General features: G+C 33.9%; 1 protein-coding gene across 5 annotated transcripts in view; it reads right to left on the bottom strand.

Moving 5' to 3' along the window:
* The window catches only part of LOC116875021 (serine/threonine-protein kinase TNNI3K), a 307722-nt gene that overhangs the window by 186801 nt on the left and 105400 nt on the right, over nucleotides 1–15521 (bottom strand). For all 5 annotated transcript variants that reach the window (XM_032870114.1, XM_032870115.1, XM_032870117.1 and 2 more), the window contains exon 6: nucleotides 4126–4224. In XM_032870114.1, the coding sequence (XP_032726005.1) occupies nucleotides 4126–4224 (99 nt within the window). The remainder of the gene's footprint in view (nucleotides 1–4125; nucleotides 4225–15521) is intronic.

Raw genomic sequence — 15521 nt, 5'->3', positions numbered from 1 at the left:
ATTAAATAAGTTACCACATGTAAAACACTTAGAAAAGTGCCTGGCACTCAATAAAATGTTAGCAGAAGTGGTAGCACCAATGTGGAACATGCATATTTTATCCATTTATTTGTTAGCTAATGGGCAGTCCAATACTTAATTCAGAAAAAATTGGAACAGTAAAAGTTAGTCTCAAGAGCTGTGCATTCCTAAGCAGATATTTCCACTTACAAAGACTCCATAAATTCTGGTTATGTGACTTTATAATGGACAGCTTTAAACTATCTTTGAAATCGATTGTCTATTAAGTACTATTATTATATAGCTAGGAAATATTGCTCTTGGTACAAAACATCTACTCTTCCACTTAAAAACAAGTAAATAAACAAATGGCAAGGAACATGGAACATTAGGCACATTTATATATTGAATGTACCATTCTCCTGTCAGCATATTTTAGCAAATGACAATAGCATCCATAAATTACTTATGTGCTGGCTTCGCACACAGAAAGTGAGTCCCTTATCATAAAAAGGCCATCCACACTTTAGCATAATTTTATAAGACTGTGACTATATATTCAGGGAAAGTAAACAAATTTAGCTCTCTACCCAACATGCATAGAAGCTCTTTATGTTTTGGTGGGTGAGGAGGTTAATCACCAAAGGGGATGACTCTACAAATAACATGCATTGTGTACATCCAGTCTGTGCCTAAAGTCAGAAATGTATGGAATTTTTTCATCATCTGGGCTTTTCGACCCTGTACTTTCTGAAGCATTTTCAGTGCCCAGCTCTCCAGTACACTCCAGTGCACTCTGAGCAGCACATCAAATGAAATGAGAAATCTTTCCTAGCTATAGGTCATGCTTCATGGGTCTGAGAGTGTCCAAGCATATGCTAGCTAGCAAAGAAATAAAGGCACAATGACTAGAAGAGCACAGGGACACAAGTAAGTTTGATTTTTTAACTTGGAATCCTCAGGCAGTGCAATGGCATGACTTCTACAAAGGCAAAAAGGTATAATTTTACTCCATACTTGAGTAAGACTAGAGATCTAGAGATATGAAGTGAGGAAGAGTGAAAAAAGGATGTCAAAAGAACAGTTAAGTTTTAATTATCGAATTACATGTGTATTTCTGTTTTATTTGGTTCTATTTGGTTTCTTAAGGCTAGCTAAATGGTGATGTTTGAAAGTAGCACATAAAAATTTTGTCTTTCAATATGTTAAGGTTAAAAATCAATGGACGTACTTTGTCCTGGGAGTATGTTCGTAAGTTTTTTTTTCTGTACATAATGTGGTTTTTAAATCATTAGGCATCTACCTCTTTGGAAAAGTTTGGCCATTCCATAAGATGTTAAACATGGTGTTACCATATAAGACATCAATTCCACCCCTAGAGGTACCCAAGAGAAATGCAAAAAGATGTGTATATCAAAACTTGTACATGAGGTAGGGAAGGAATGGGTGAAATAGATAAAGGGGATTAAGAATACACTTATTTTGATAAGCACTGAGAAATGTATAGAATTGTTGAATCATTATATCATACACTTGAAAGGAACATAACAGTGTATATTAATTATACTTGAATTAAAAAACAAACAAACAAACAAACCTGAATGTTCAAGGCAGCATTATTCAAAATAGCCAAAGAGGGGGGGAAAAAATCCACATCCATCAATTGATGAATGAATAAATAAAATCTGGCATATCCATACAACAAAGTAGTACTCTACACTAAAAAGCAAGGAGGTACTGATACATGTTATAAAGTTGATGAGACTTAAAAACACTATGCTAAGTGAAAGAAGTCAGTCACAAAAGACCATAATTTGCATGACTCTATGTATAGGAGGTCTCCAGAATAGGTAAATCTATAGAAATGTAAAGTATATTAGTATTTTCTTCAGGCAGAAGAGAGAGGTGGGGAAGAAGTTGGAAGTGCTAATGTGCACAAGGTTGCTTCTGTGGGTAACAACTTTGTTCAATTAATTGTCGTGATGGTTGTACACTTTGAATATACTAAAAATCACTGAGTTGTACAATTTAAATTGATGAAGTATATCTCAATAAAGTTGTTACAAATTTATAAAATCAATGGACTTTGGAGTTAGAGCACCTGGCCTTGAATTTAAGCAAATTTCCTGGACTTTTTGATTTGTTTCACTGATAGAAGAAGCAGCAGCAGCTCTTAAGTACAACAAATAACTTTGGGCTTTGGGATCAGACAGGCCTGAATATATATTTAAGCTCTTCTAACCAGCTGTGTGACTCTGGCATGCCACCTGACCTAAGTGAGTTCATGTATATCATTGACAAGAAGATGCAAATAACAACTAATTTTAGGATTTTGGAAAAATTACCAAAAAGAATAATCCACATAAAAGGCTTATCCCAGGGTACAAGATTACTCATACTGTAACTTATTAAGGATTTCGTGAAGGTCAAGTAAAACTACTCATTGAATGAAGACACACTTTCCAGTTAAAACATTCTCTCTATATAGTATTACTTTATTACAACACACTTAATATTGGATAATTAATTATTTTATAAATAATTATGTATTTAAATCAAATTATATTTAAAGCACATATTGTGATTTAAAAAAAATAATTGTCTAGGTTATTCCATGTATTAGTTTCCCACTGTTGTAAATTGCCACAAAATTATTGGATTCAAATAGCACAGGTTATTCTCTTAAAGCTCTGGAGGTTAGAAATCTAAAATCAAGGTATTGGCAGGCTGCAGTCTCTTTGGAGGCTTTCATTTCCTCACTTTCTCAGTTTCTATAGGTTGCATACATCCTTTTTAAATTTTTTTTTTTTAGTGATGAAAAAAACTGTTTAGATTTAGCCAGCTGGACTCAGTTTAGATGATCCCAATTTTGTTGGCAACACCAAAAGCATCATAGTTAGGGGCCAGTCGAACATAGGACTTCTTCTTTCCACCAGGTCTGATCAAGGTGTTGACCTTGGCCATGTCAATGTCACAGAGCTTCATCACAGCCTGTTTGATTTAGTGCTTGTTGGCCTTGACATCCACAATGAACACAAGCGTGTTGCTGTCTCCTATTTTCTTCATGGCTGACTCAGTAGTCAGGGGGAACTTGATGATGGCATAGTAATCAGGCTAGTTTCTCCTGGGGGCTCTCTTTCGAGGGTATTTGGGCTGCCTTCCGAGATGCAGAGTTTTGGGTTGTCAGAATGTAGGTGATGTGTGGATCTTCTTTTTTTTGTGATTGTGGATGCCTTTCAGCACCACTTTCTTGGCCTTCAAAGCCTTTGCCTTGGCTTTGGCTTTGGGAGGGACAGGGGCTTCCTTCTTAGTTTTCGGAGCCATCTTCGTAAAAGGGATTTTAGCTGCTTACATTCTAGCTCGTGACCCCTTCTTGTATCACTTTAACTTCTCGCTTCTACTGTCACATCTGTTTCCTGCTCCCTAGTATAAGGATCCTTGTGATTACATCAGGTCCACCCAGATGATTCCAGGATAATCTCTCCAACTCAAGATTCTTAATTTGATCACACCTGCAAAGTCCCTTTTAGGATATACATAAGTTCCGAAAATGAAAACCTGAACATATTTGCAGTCTACCACATCCCAAGACAGTAGAAAAGAAGAAACTCAGTTTCTGAAACACACTTTTTTTTTTTTTAACCTGCTGGGACAGTGCTCATGATTTGTTTTATTGTTACTGTCACTAGCATCATCATAGTAACAGTTATTGAGCATTTGCCAAACACTTTAAATTAATATCTCATCATATCAGCAACCCTATGAGCTAGATACTATTAATATTTTCTCTATTATGCAGATGAAGAAACTGATGATCAGAGAAATGACATAACCTACACATGGTCACAAAGCTAGGAATTTTTCGAATTCAGGCTGACTGATTCCTGGGATTGTATATTTACATCACTGACTCCCTTGGGTACTAAGACAGTCAGTAAAAATGAGTAACTTGGCAGATACAGTATTTCTAAGGATCTATAAGTTCCTCAAGGGTGGAGCTGATGAGAATATGGCAAAAATAATTCAAATGATATCTTAAATATTCTTTCTTTGGGGCTAGAACAGATAGCTCAACAAAAGCTTGGAAGGTCCCCCAGCCTTTGGGAATACTACTGTCAGACTTACCTGTTCATGTCCATAGTATGCTGCAATGTGCAATGGAGTGAAAAAAACTGCATCTTGAACATTGACATTAGCTCCCTGTTGCAGCAGGACATCAGCAGCCTCGACATGAAAGAAAGCTCAGTTAAGACCTTGATTTGGGGCATCTGCCTATCAAAATTCATTTTACAACCATCATGCACAATGCTTCTTCAGAAGTCACCATCCTGAAGCAGTTTTCTCTCATCTCCCTTCTCTGAAACCTCTGACAACTTGTTTTTATCTAGAAAATGAAGACCAAACCCCTTAGTGTGGGTTTCAAACACCTTCTTGATCTGACAGTATTCTTTTTAAATGAATTTCCCATTACTCTCTTTCATATACTCAATTACTCAATTACATTTCCTGCTCCTTTGAGTCTTTGTTTACATCATTTCCTCAGCCAGGTATTATCTTTTGCCCGAACTACAGATATTTAAACCCAAGCTAAATACCTTCTCCTCCAAGATTTCTTTGATTTTCCTCCCTTCCCTGTCAGTGGACTTGCTGAAATTATCTTTCTTCTTCATAAATTTCATGTAACTTTCTTTCATGCGATATATAACAACTGAATAATTAAATGCATGCTTTTTCATCCATACTAAAGAACAAATCCTTTAAGGACAAAGTACATCAGGTTCATCTTTATAATCCTGACCTGGCCTGTTGCTATGCAAATAGCAATCATTCAATAAACATTTGTTGAATGAATGAGTGGATGAGTGAATGAATGAATGAATGAATGAAATAATGAATAAATGAGCAACTGAAAAACACAAGGAACTGTTGGCCAATTATCTTCATTGAAAATTATGCATTGTAACAAATCGGCTAACCCTTCAAATTTCTTCTCCTTCCAAAGACCTATTTCTAAGTCTCACTTTCTGGAAAATTGGTTGGAATCATTTCCTTCAGATGTGCTCCTTTTTATTGTGGATTTTAATGCATTATCTATTCTTCATGTAGTCAAATAATATACATTTGGGAAAATTTTCAAAAGTCTGTTAAGCTTAGGAGACAACACAGGAAGATAGGATCTAAAAGCTCAAGGACTTATGTTCCAACACCTCTTGTATTAAAATAAACAAATTGCCTCAGTAAAGTTTCCTATCCTGTTTGAATCATAGCCCTTCAGAACTGGAGAGGGACCATGGGCAGACATTACATTTCAAACCCTTATTTTTTAAAGATGAAGAAACTGAAATGAGAAAAAGGAAGAAATTGAAAATGAGAGGAAGTAGGACATTTCTCAAAGTCATGGAGCAAGTCAGTGTCAGCACAGAATCTTTAGTCTCTTGCCTCAAGCTTTGTTTCTCAGTGCTCTATGGTTTTAAATAGTTTATTCATTCAATCATCCATTTATTCATGTATCAACACACAATTTATTGAGCATGTATGAGCTAAAACTGTGTTGTTTTGCATGCTTATTCTCAGAATTTATTCAATCAGCATTACAACTAATTGTCATACAAAGTTAAGGAATTCTTTTTTTTGAAGTACAAAGAAGTTTATTGAAACATTATAATAGTAAAGAAAAATGTAATGTTCTTTGTGGAAATAATATTATGTTCTCAAAACTATCACTTTTTTATTAACTTGGAAAGGGGTCTATGAAATACCTTTAAGTTAAATAAGCACATGCATATTTATATATATACACACACATATATAATAGTTATAATATACATTAATAATTTTAAAGAATGGAAGGAAACATACTAAAACATTAATAGTAAATAGTTATATAAGGTGAGATTATAAAGGAACTTCACATTTTTCTATTTCATAACTTTTACCATGATTTGTATTACCAGGAAAATATCTTCCATTTTGAAACAAAAATTAATAGAAATACCAAATTTTAATATGTTGGAGAGTGATTTCACCCATATTTTTATTCCTGTCTTTCAAATGAAATCACTGTCCTAAATAAATATTTACACCATTCATGAGCAGCAGTAAAATAGGGGACTTTTTAGAGCTTGTGAATAAAGTTGTGATTTAAAGCTCAACTCACTTGATATTGGAGCCACAATTAAACTGAGTTGATGGCTTTGAGAAAAAACTTCTACTAACAAAGCAAGATCTATAGTTCCAAGATATTTGAAATTCTTACCAAAGAAACTCCACATATAATAGGAAAAATAATCAAAGTTATGTTTTTGATGGATTTGATGATTAATAGTGAACAAAAATCAGAAGATAAAATACAATCAGTGACAATGCGTTAGAGGTAATAGAATGACTGAGTTTAATGTTATAGGCTTTTCAACTAGTTTGGACGTAGCTACTCTTTTTTTCATTTATATTGTCTAACAACCCAAGAAGGTCATTTACAAGATCAAAAGATCATGAATTTTCATTAGATTGATCAAAAGCAGCTGGAAATGTTCTTTCAGTGAAAGATACATTTTTTTTCTTAATTTTTAAAAATTGTTTTTTAAAAAATTCTTTTCTCCGAGATCTTCTTTAAATTCAAGTTGGTTAGCATATAGTATAATATTAATTTCAGGAGTAGAATCTAGTGATTTAAAAAGATAAGGAATTCTTTTTAGGACATCTGAAATTTCTGGTGGTTTTAAAAATATAAACAGGTTTGGGGAACCTCAGTGGCTCAATCGGTTGTGTCGGCTCTTGATTTCGGCTCATGTCATGATCTCAGGGTTGTGAAATCAAGCCCCAGTTTGGGCTCTGTACTCAGTAGGGAGACTGTTTGCAATTCTCTCTCTCCTTCTCCCTCTGCCCCTGCCCCTTTGTGTGCACACACGCATGGTCTCTCTCTCCCTCTCTCTAAAATAAATAAATCTTAAAAAAATCTATATTTATATCTATATCATTTATATCTATATCAATATATCTATATATATTTATATCATCTCTATCTCTATCTCTATCTCTATCTCTATCTCTGTCTGTCTCTATATCTATATATACAGATGTATAGGCTTCTGTACACACCCAGAACAGTATTTTTGCTGTTTTTGAGTATTGCTAACAAGTGATCCATAGAATACATAATGTGTATGTATGTGTATGTATTATGTGAAAATCAAGTGAGTTGATTTTCGAGTAAAAAATTAAAAGCACCATTAACATTTATTGAGGGCATATTACGTGTCAGGCCCTGCACTCAGTGCATAAATGGTAATTGGAATGTCCTGTTTCACCCCAAAACAGAGAAAGATAAGTACCTACTTTTCCATTTTAAAAGTGAAGAAACTGAGCCTCAAGGAGGCTAGATAAATTATTTGAGTTCCTAGAGCTAGTAAAGGCAGAACTGGAATTCAAATCTAGGTCCCTTTGACTTCAAACATTTTCCATCAGGCCCCTTGTGTGACCTTGATCTCATTAACACTAATCTTTAAGTAAATGAACTAACTAAGAGGAAACTTTCAGTAGAAGCTCTATAGATCCAGCTTGGAAATGAATATCAGAGCCATTTATATAAAACATTTGGTATCTTAGACTTTACATGCCTGGGAGTTCAATCTTAGGAACCTTTATAGAAGGTCACAAATGATCAAGTAAATGAAGCTTTTTTACAATTTCTCTTATTTTAAATATAGCATAAAGTAGACAGCATGCATTTTTTTTTTTTTTTTAAAGATTTTATGTATTTATTTGACAGACAGAGATCACAAGTAGGCAGAGAAGCAGGCAGAGAAAGAGGAGGAAGCAGGCTCCCCGCTGAGCAGAGAACCCCATGCGGGGCTCGATCCCAGGACACTGAGATCATGACCTGAGCTGAAGGCAGAGGCTTTAACCCACTGAGCCACCCAGGTGCCCCGACAGCATGCATTTTTATTGTAATAGGGACTCTGAAATGTTAACATATAGTGCCAATTTCTTAGGCATGGTTCCAGAACTTACTCTGATTCTAAAAGATAACGGCTCTTAGGCTTCAATAAATGGTCCAAAGCAAACTTTTTTCCTCCTAAATCTGCAGTTACCCAGTCATTCGGAAGGTCAATCTTTTGGCTGAGCATTAATTATGAAGTGTTGGCCTTCTGAGAAACTGTCAAAAATGTAAGTCTTAATGAAACCACAGAGTCATTATTGAACAGTAGACTTTATTTAGTTTGTTTTAAAACTCAAGGAAATATTTAACCATTGAGAGCAATGTACATTGGAATTATTTGAATAATGTCATATGTTATTTATACGAGTAGAATGCATTTATTGATCTTTATTTCTTTTGGAGTCATCATGGAGAAAGTATCTCTAAGCAATCTATGGGAATATAAAGTATTGTGATGTACAAATATGACTGTCATGTAGCTAAGACAAATACACTTGTATTAAGATTTAGGCTGGAACATACATCTATCATTTAATCCATGCTTCCCTTCTCCAAAACTTGAAAAAGTTGGTAAAGCAATCTAGCATTCTTTCTACTATATGAAGCCTCATAAAGTCACAGTCTGAATTATTTGCCACTTTGCAAAGTATATGATAGGCATCCAAATAATTGTTGAATTGGACTGTATTTCTAGCAAAAATTATACACACACACACACACCATTAGTTATAAGGGAATTAAACATTAACAATCAGGACACAATTATATGATAGAAATTTTAAATAATTCAATTCAACAAACATTTATTAATCATTTATTTATTTTTAAAATTCAATTAGCCAACAAATAGTACATCGTTAGTTTAAGATGTAGTGTTCAATGAGCCATTGGTTGAGTATACTAAATTAACCTTTTGCAAACCCCAGTGCCTGCTCCATGCCAGGAACTGTGATTAGAGTTTTACATGTACACATTATCTCATTAAGATTTTTGTAAGTCATAAAATCTGTTGTCTTAAGATTTTTTGATAGAATACATAGTTTTGACCTTTTTCCCTTGAAAATATTAACAAAACTACTAGTGAAATTGTAGAGTAGAAAAAAGGTTATCACAGAAAGGATATCTTTATAATTTCTAGACTCTTCTTTTTTTAAGATTTTATTTATTTATTTGACAGAGATCACAAGGAGGCAAAGAGGCAGGCAGAGAGAGGAAGAAGCAGACTCCCTGCTGAGCAGAGAGCCTAATATGGGGCTCTATCCCAGGACCCTGGGATCATGACCTGAGCCTAAGGCAGAGGCATTAACCCACTGAGCCACCCAGGCATTCCAATCTTTATTCTTTAAGGAAATAAACTGTATTATATTTAGATTTGTATAACTGACATATATGTCAGTATTATTATTATTATGATTAAAGGAATGGTGTTCAAATATAGTCTGGTAACTAGGTATCTTTTACTGACCAAAGGATAAGCACCAAAAAGTGCTTCCCATTAAGTAGTTGTTTTATAAGCATAGAAAATGAACCAGAGTTCCTTATTTTGACAGTAGGAATTACTATATATATTACACTTTACAGATATTTTTTATTTACCAGTTGACTCTTCAAAAGATCCAAGTGGAGTATCTCCAATTTTCAGGTGTATTTAAACATATATTTATATATTCTGCTCTTTCTTCCTAGAAAGCCTCCTTTCTCTTTCTCTGCATGCCATATAACCAGTCTCAAGGTCAAGCTCACGTTCTTCATGAGAAGTTCCTACAAATACTTCACCATATTGATCATTTCTGGATGCTTATACTATTTGTCCTCACAACTTAATCTTCCTTTTAATTATCACTGTGGGTAAACCACTATTATATAAAATTCTTAACTTTTTTTTTTTTCAGGTTCTAAACTTGTACCAGTGAAGTGTAGTAAGTTTGGGACTTCAGCAAAAATAATTTTTCACTGGAATTTAATCATAATTAAAATAGTCAAATTTTATTATTTAAAATTCCAGAGATTCTACAAGTAATGTCTATAAGAGCAAAGGTCCTTATTGTTCTTACTTACTGAATACTTCTATAATATGACTTTAACTTATATGACTTGGTACCATTTAGCACCCCCTTTATTCTTCATATTATGAAAGTCATCAATAGCACTGAAGAAAATAAAGGCCATATCAAGAGGAACCAAGTGTCCCATGGGAGAGAAGTAGAATAAAATAAATTCTGAGGAATAAAATGTCAATTGATATCAGTTGAAACTGCCAACATTAGGTACAGTGTCTTCTACCTAGTAGATGTTCAATAAATACTTATACTTTTAAATTAAGATTTTCTTTCTTTAAATGATTTATCATTTTAATGACTTTCTTGTTGTCTTCTTCATTACTGTTTTCCTCAGGATTTATAGTTTATTTAAAGCCACAATTTTCTCTTCTGTATACATTTATTTAACTTTTACTACTAAGACTTACAGAGAGCAGAACCATGAGACTACACTAGGCTAATACACATTGCCTTTTTTTGGGAAAATCTGTAGTAGTAAAACTTTAGACAAAAATGATGTTTTTAAATTTTTAAATTTTGAATTTTTTTAAATTTAAATTTTAGAATTATGTTAATTCTCAGCGAACGTACAGTGCTATATTGGTTTCAGGTGTACCATACAGTGATTGCACAATCCTGTACATTACTCAGTACACATCAGAAGTGCACTCCTAAATCCCCATCACCTATTTAACCCATTCACCCCCCCACCTTCCCTTTGGTAACCATTAGTTTGTTCTCTTTAGTTAAGAGTCTGTTTCTTGGTTTCTCTGTCTCTCAATCTTTCCCTTTATTCATCTGTTTTGTTCCTTAAATTCCACGTATGAGAGAAATCATATGGTATTTGTCTTTCTCTGACTGATTATTTTGTTTAGAATTATACTCTCTAGTTCCATCCATGTCTTGCACAGTTTGTCGGAATGCAAACTGGTGCAGCCACAGTGGAAAACAGTATTAAGTTTCCTCAAAAAGTTAAAAATAGAAATACCCTATGATCCAGTAATTGCTCTACTGGATATTTACCCCCAAAATACAAAAACACTAATTCAAAAGGATACATGCACCCTTATGTTTATGGCAGCATTCTTTACAATAGAGGAAAATGTTTTCTAAAGTTTATGCCTCATGAATTCAAAATGATCCCAAAGACATTAATATGCAAGTTGATTTAAATTTGATATTTCCCAATTATTTCCATTTCTAACTTTCAAAAACCAGTTCTCAATTGTGTCCGCTTGACACAATTCCCTCTCTCCTAAACTTTATAGACAATACTCTTAAAAGCAGTCTACCTTCTGTTCACTTTTCCTCACCTCATATTCATTCCTCAGCCCACTACAACCTGGCTTCAGACCTCACCACCTTAGCATAATTTCTGTGGAAAATGACATGAAAGGCCTCCTAATTGCCCATTCCAACAGATACTTTTTAGTTTTTCTTTATTTTAATATTTATTTTATTATTTATCTGCTCCTTAACATCCTATCCTTCCTTAGGTTGATTGACATTGCAGTCTTTGAGTTTGCTCCCTACCTTTCTGCCAATTTATTATTATTCCTCTACAGAGGTGACTCTCTCTGTTCAACTCTTAAGAATTTCTTAAGTGTTGCTTTTTCCTCACTGACAAGTGTTCCCTTGTGGTTCTTTTTGATCCCCTTTTTCTGCTCTAATTCTTTTGTATTAAGTTAATACATGCAAAACAATTAGCACAATACTTGGTACGTAATGATAAGTATTCGGTAAGTGGCAGCTATTAGTTATTTTGCAGTATACATTCTCTGGTTGATTCCATCTACTATGACTGCTGCTGCTGCTGCTACTACTACTTCTACTACTACCACACACACACGCACACACACTCACACACACACACACTCACTCCTCTCCAGTTGCATGTGCTTTTTCCAGACTTCCTCTAACACAATCTATCTTCTTTGGCAACTGTTCATCCTGTTACGTATTTCTACTCTATTTCCCACTGCTTTTTTCCCTGAGGTGGTAGAGTCCTCTACATTGATTTGTCATTTATAGTTTAATTCTTATTAATGTGAATAAAGCATTAGAAGGCAAAGGGAACTAATATTTCTTCAATGTGTATTTTGAGGATATCTATCGGCTAAATAGAATATCTATTTCAGGTAATGCTTATAGCAATCTCATGGAATTTTATCAATATCCCCACCTTAAAAATAAGAATAATGGAATTCAGAATTATACAGCTTATAAGGAAAGTTTAAATTCACCAAAGTTTAAATTCAGATCTATGGAGGTCCAAAGCACCATACTATTCCATGCTATTTTACTTCTTATGTGTGTTATTATTTGTGGCCAGTTAGCAATTCCTTGCCATCTTATACAGTCCTGCAGAAGATATAGCTCTTTGTAGATGTTACTCTTCAAAGATTTTCAGAGATTTTCATATAACCAGTATATCAGTATGAAAGACTCTGCCTATATAGCAACGTACACAGCAGCCAAACTATGGAAAGAACCCAGATGAATGGATAAAGAAGATGTGAGATATATGCATGTGTGTGTGTGTGTGTGTGTGTGTGTGTATAAAATGGAATACTACTTAGCCATTAAAAATGAAATCTGAAAAATAAAGATGTGAGATATATACATATATATGTGTATATTCTATCATATATATATATATATATATATATATATATATGATGGAATAGTACTCAGCCATCAAAAATTGAAATCCTGCCATTTGCAATGACGTGGATGGAACTAGAGGGTATTATGTTAAGCAAAATAAGTCTATCAGAGAAAGACAATTATCATATGATCTAACTGATATGTGAAATTTAAAAAATAAAACAGAGGTCATAGGGGAAGAGAGGAAAAAAATAAATCAAGATGAAACCAAAGTGGGAGACAAACCATAGGAGACTCTTAATCATAGGAAACAAACTGTGGGTTGCTGGAGGGGAAGAGGGTTGCAGTAACTAGGTGATGTACATTAAGAACAGCATGTGATGTAATGAGCACTGGGTATTATATAAAACTGATGAATCACAGACCCATACCTCTGAAAACAATAATATATTATATGTCAATTTAAAAAAGAGATTTTTCCAAAATGAAAAAAAAAAGAATGATCCTGGCTATGTAACTGTTTGCAGTTGACTGAAAAACAAATGAAGCAAAATTTATTTTAAGTAGGAGTTGTTTATTAGGGATCTTAAAGCGTCTTATATATCACGGAAGGAAGTTTGGAATTTTTCTTAAAATTTTTCCTTTTAGGAACTCACCAAGAGATTTTAAGTCGTAGTAAAGTATATTCTGATTTGGATCTTAAAATGACTCTTCTAGTAGTAGTATAGCAAATGGATTGAAGAGGGAGCAAGACTGGAAGCAGGGTGATCAGTTAGCAAGGGCCCACAGTAAGTTAAAAAGAAAGAGCTAAGGATCACATGAATTGAGGTAGTACTGGTGGCTTGGAAATGAAGAATGGGTTTCAGAGATAATTAAGATGGTAGAATCATATGATGGCATATAAAAGGACTGGTGAGAGATAATGAGAAATTGTTAACAAGTGATGACTTTAAAAGAGGAAACCTCTTAGGGGAGATGAGCATGAAGATAAAACTTTTGTCTACTTCATGAATTTAGGAAGTGGGAACATTACCTACAGTGTCTGCCTCCCAGATTAATCACTTGTAATAGCCAATTTCTTCCAATTCTTCTCTGCAGTTCACTTTGTTCTTATCCAACACCACAAGCTGTTTCGATTGAGGCCAATCCTTCAATCAAGATGTGAACATAATTCTCAAATTTTCAAACAACTACCAAAAACTATGTTAATTAAAGATGCCAATAATTGCTTGCCCATTTGTATTGAAGCTTGTATTACTTAGAAAACATTTCAGATAGGAGCATTTGCTTTAGGTTTAATAAGACTTCTTTTGACTTTATGCTCTATTTTCTGTAAAATTTTCTACTTTTAAATATATACACTCCTTGACATCCACTACAAATGTTAGGTGAGAACTCTCTACCATGTAGTCACAGAGTTTTTCACTTACAACATTCACTGAATGTTTTTGTAATGACTTTTTTTTTTAGCCTGACATACCTCTAATTAAATATTTGAGTACAAAAACTTATTGGAAAATAGTTTCTTCAGGCTGTCACAGAAATGAGGTTCTCTTATGTGATCTTTCTCTTATTATCTCAGGTTAAAATTAAATTTTGGTCTGAAAATTACTTAGAAAATGATTCCACAAGATAATATTATCAAAGAAATTAAAGGGAAGCTCCATATTCTTAAGTTGTACAAATAGAGCTGAAGGATATATTAACTTATATACATATATATAAAAAAAGAATTCATCAATTATATAAATGTATCACTTCTCAGGAAATTATGAGAATATAAGTAGAAAAGCTGTTGAATGAAGAAGAGTAATGAGAAGCAGTGAGGTCAAGGCTGGAGATACAAGTGGTGTGTATCATTTTATGAAAGTAATAATTGAAGCCAGGAGATAACATCACTTCCGTAAGGTAAGAGGAGATATTTATGGGATATTTACTGCTAAAAAGGGATAAGAAAAGGAGCCAGCAAAGGAAAAAGTCATTTAAGAAAGAAAAAGATAACAAAGGAATGCTTATTAAGTAAATCCCTGAAAGAGATAGTTTTAAGAGGGACATTTTTCTAAGCCTTCCATCTAATAATCATCTTGCTGTGTTATTTTCTTCTTTATATATATATATATACATATACATATATATATATATATATATATATATATATACGTATATATATATAGATATATAGATATATAGCAGCATTTCTTTATGTGAGGGTCTTATTTTAAAATCCCTGGCTGAGAAAACAGGCTTTCAACATTGACTATGTTATGAATATATCATGTTCTTTACATTTCAAAACCCATAATTTTTTTTTTCTTATGAGATTTACTTATAGAGCTTGCCAAAGGCCCAACATTTTTCACTGTATTCTGATTGTGGAGACTTGAAAATTGTAGTACCAGTTAGGTTTCCTCTCACTGATGTTCCTCTCCACACTGCAGACACCTTGGACATTAGAACCACAAAGGGCAAGTAATACCTGACAACCAGTTTTCTCATGACTTTTGTTCTCCAGCCCAAGTCACCTCAACCTCCATCTTTGGCTGCTCTGCCAAAGCATTTTGAAAACAAGTGATTTGCCTCTAAAAAATCAACTTAAAAAAAAAAAGATTTATTTATATGAGAGAGAGAGAGAGAAAGAGAGAGAGAGGGGTAGGGGGAGAGGCAGAGGGAGAGGGAGACAGAAACTCTAAGCAGATTCCATGCAGAGCCAGAGGTAGGGCTCAACCTCAGGACCTCGAGATCATAACCCTGAGATCACAACCTGAGATCACAACCCTGAGATTATGACCTGAGCTGAAACCAAGAGTTCTGATGCTTAACCAATTGTGCCACCAAGGTGCCTCTTAAAAATCAAGTTCTAAATTATACTTTGAAGATACATAGTACTGATAGAACATAAGAAGGAACACATAAAGATTTGGCTCTTAGATAAGGAT

Source organism: Lontra canadensis, unplaced genomic scaffold (genome assembly GCF_010015895.1).
Source record: "Lontra canadensis isolate GAN:19392208 unplaced genomic scaffold, GSC_riverotter_1.0 scaffold40, whole genome shotgun sequence".
Classification (NCBI taxonomy): domain Eukaryota; kingdom Metazoa; phylum Chordata; class Mammalia; order Carnivora; family Mustelidae; genus Lontra; species Lontra canadensis.
The sequence above is the reverse complement of the archived record's forward strand: the minus strand, read 5'-3'. Positions and strand labels throughout refer to the sequence as shown.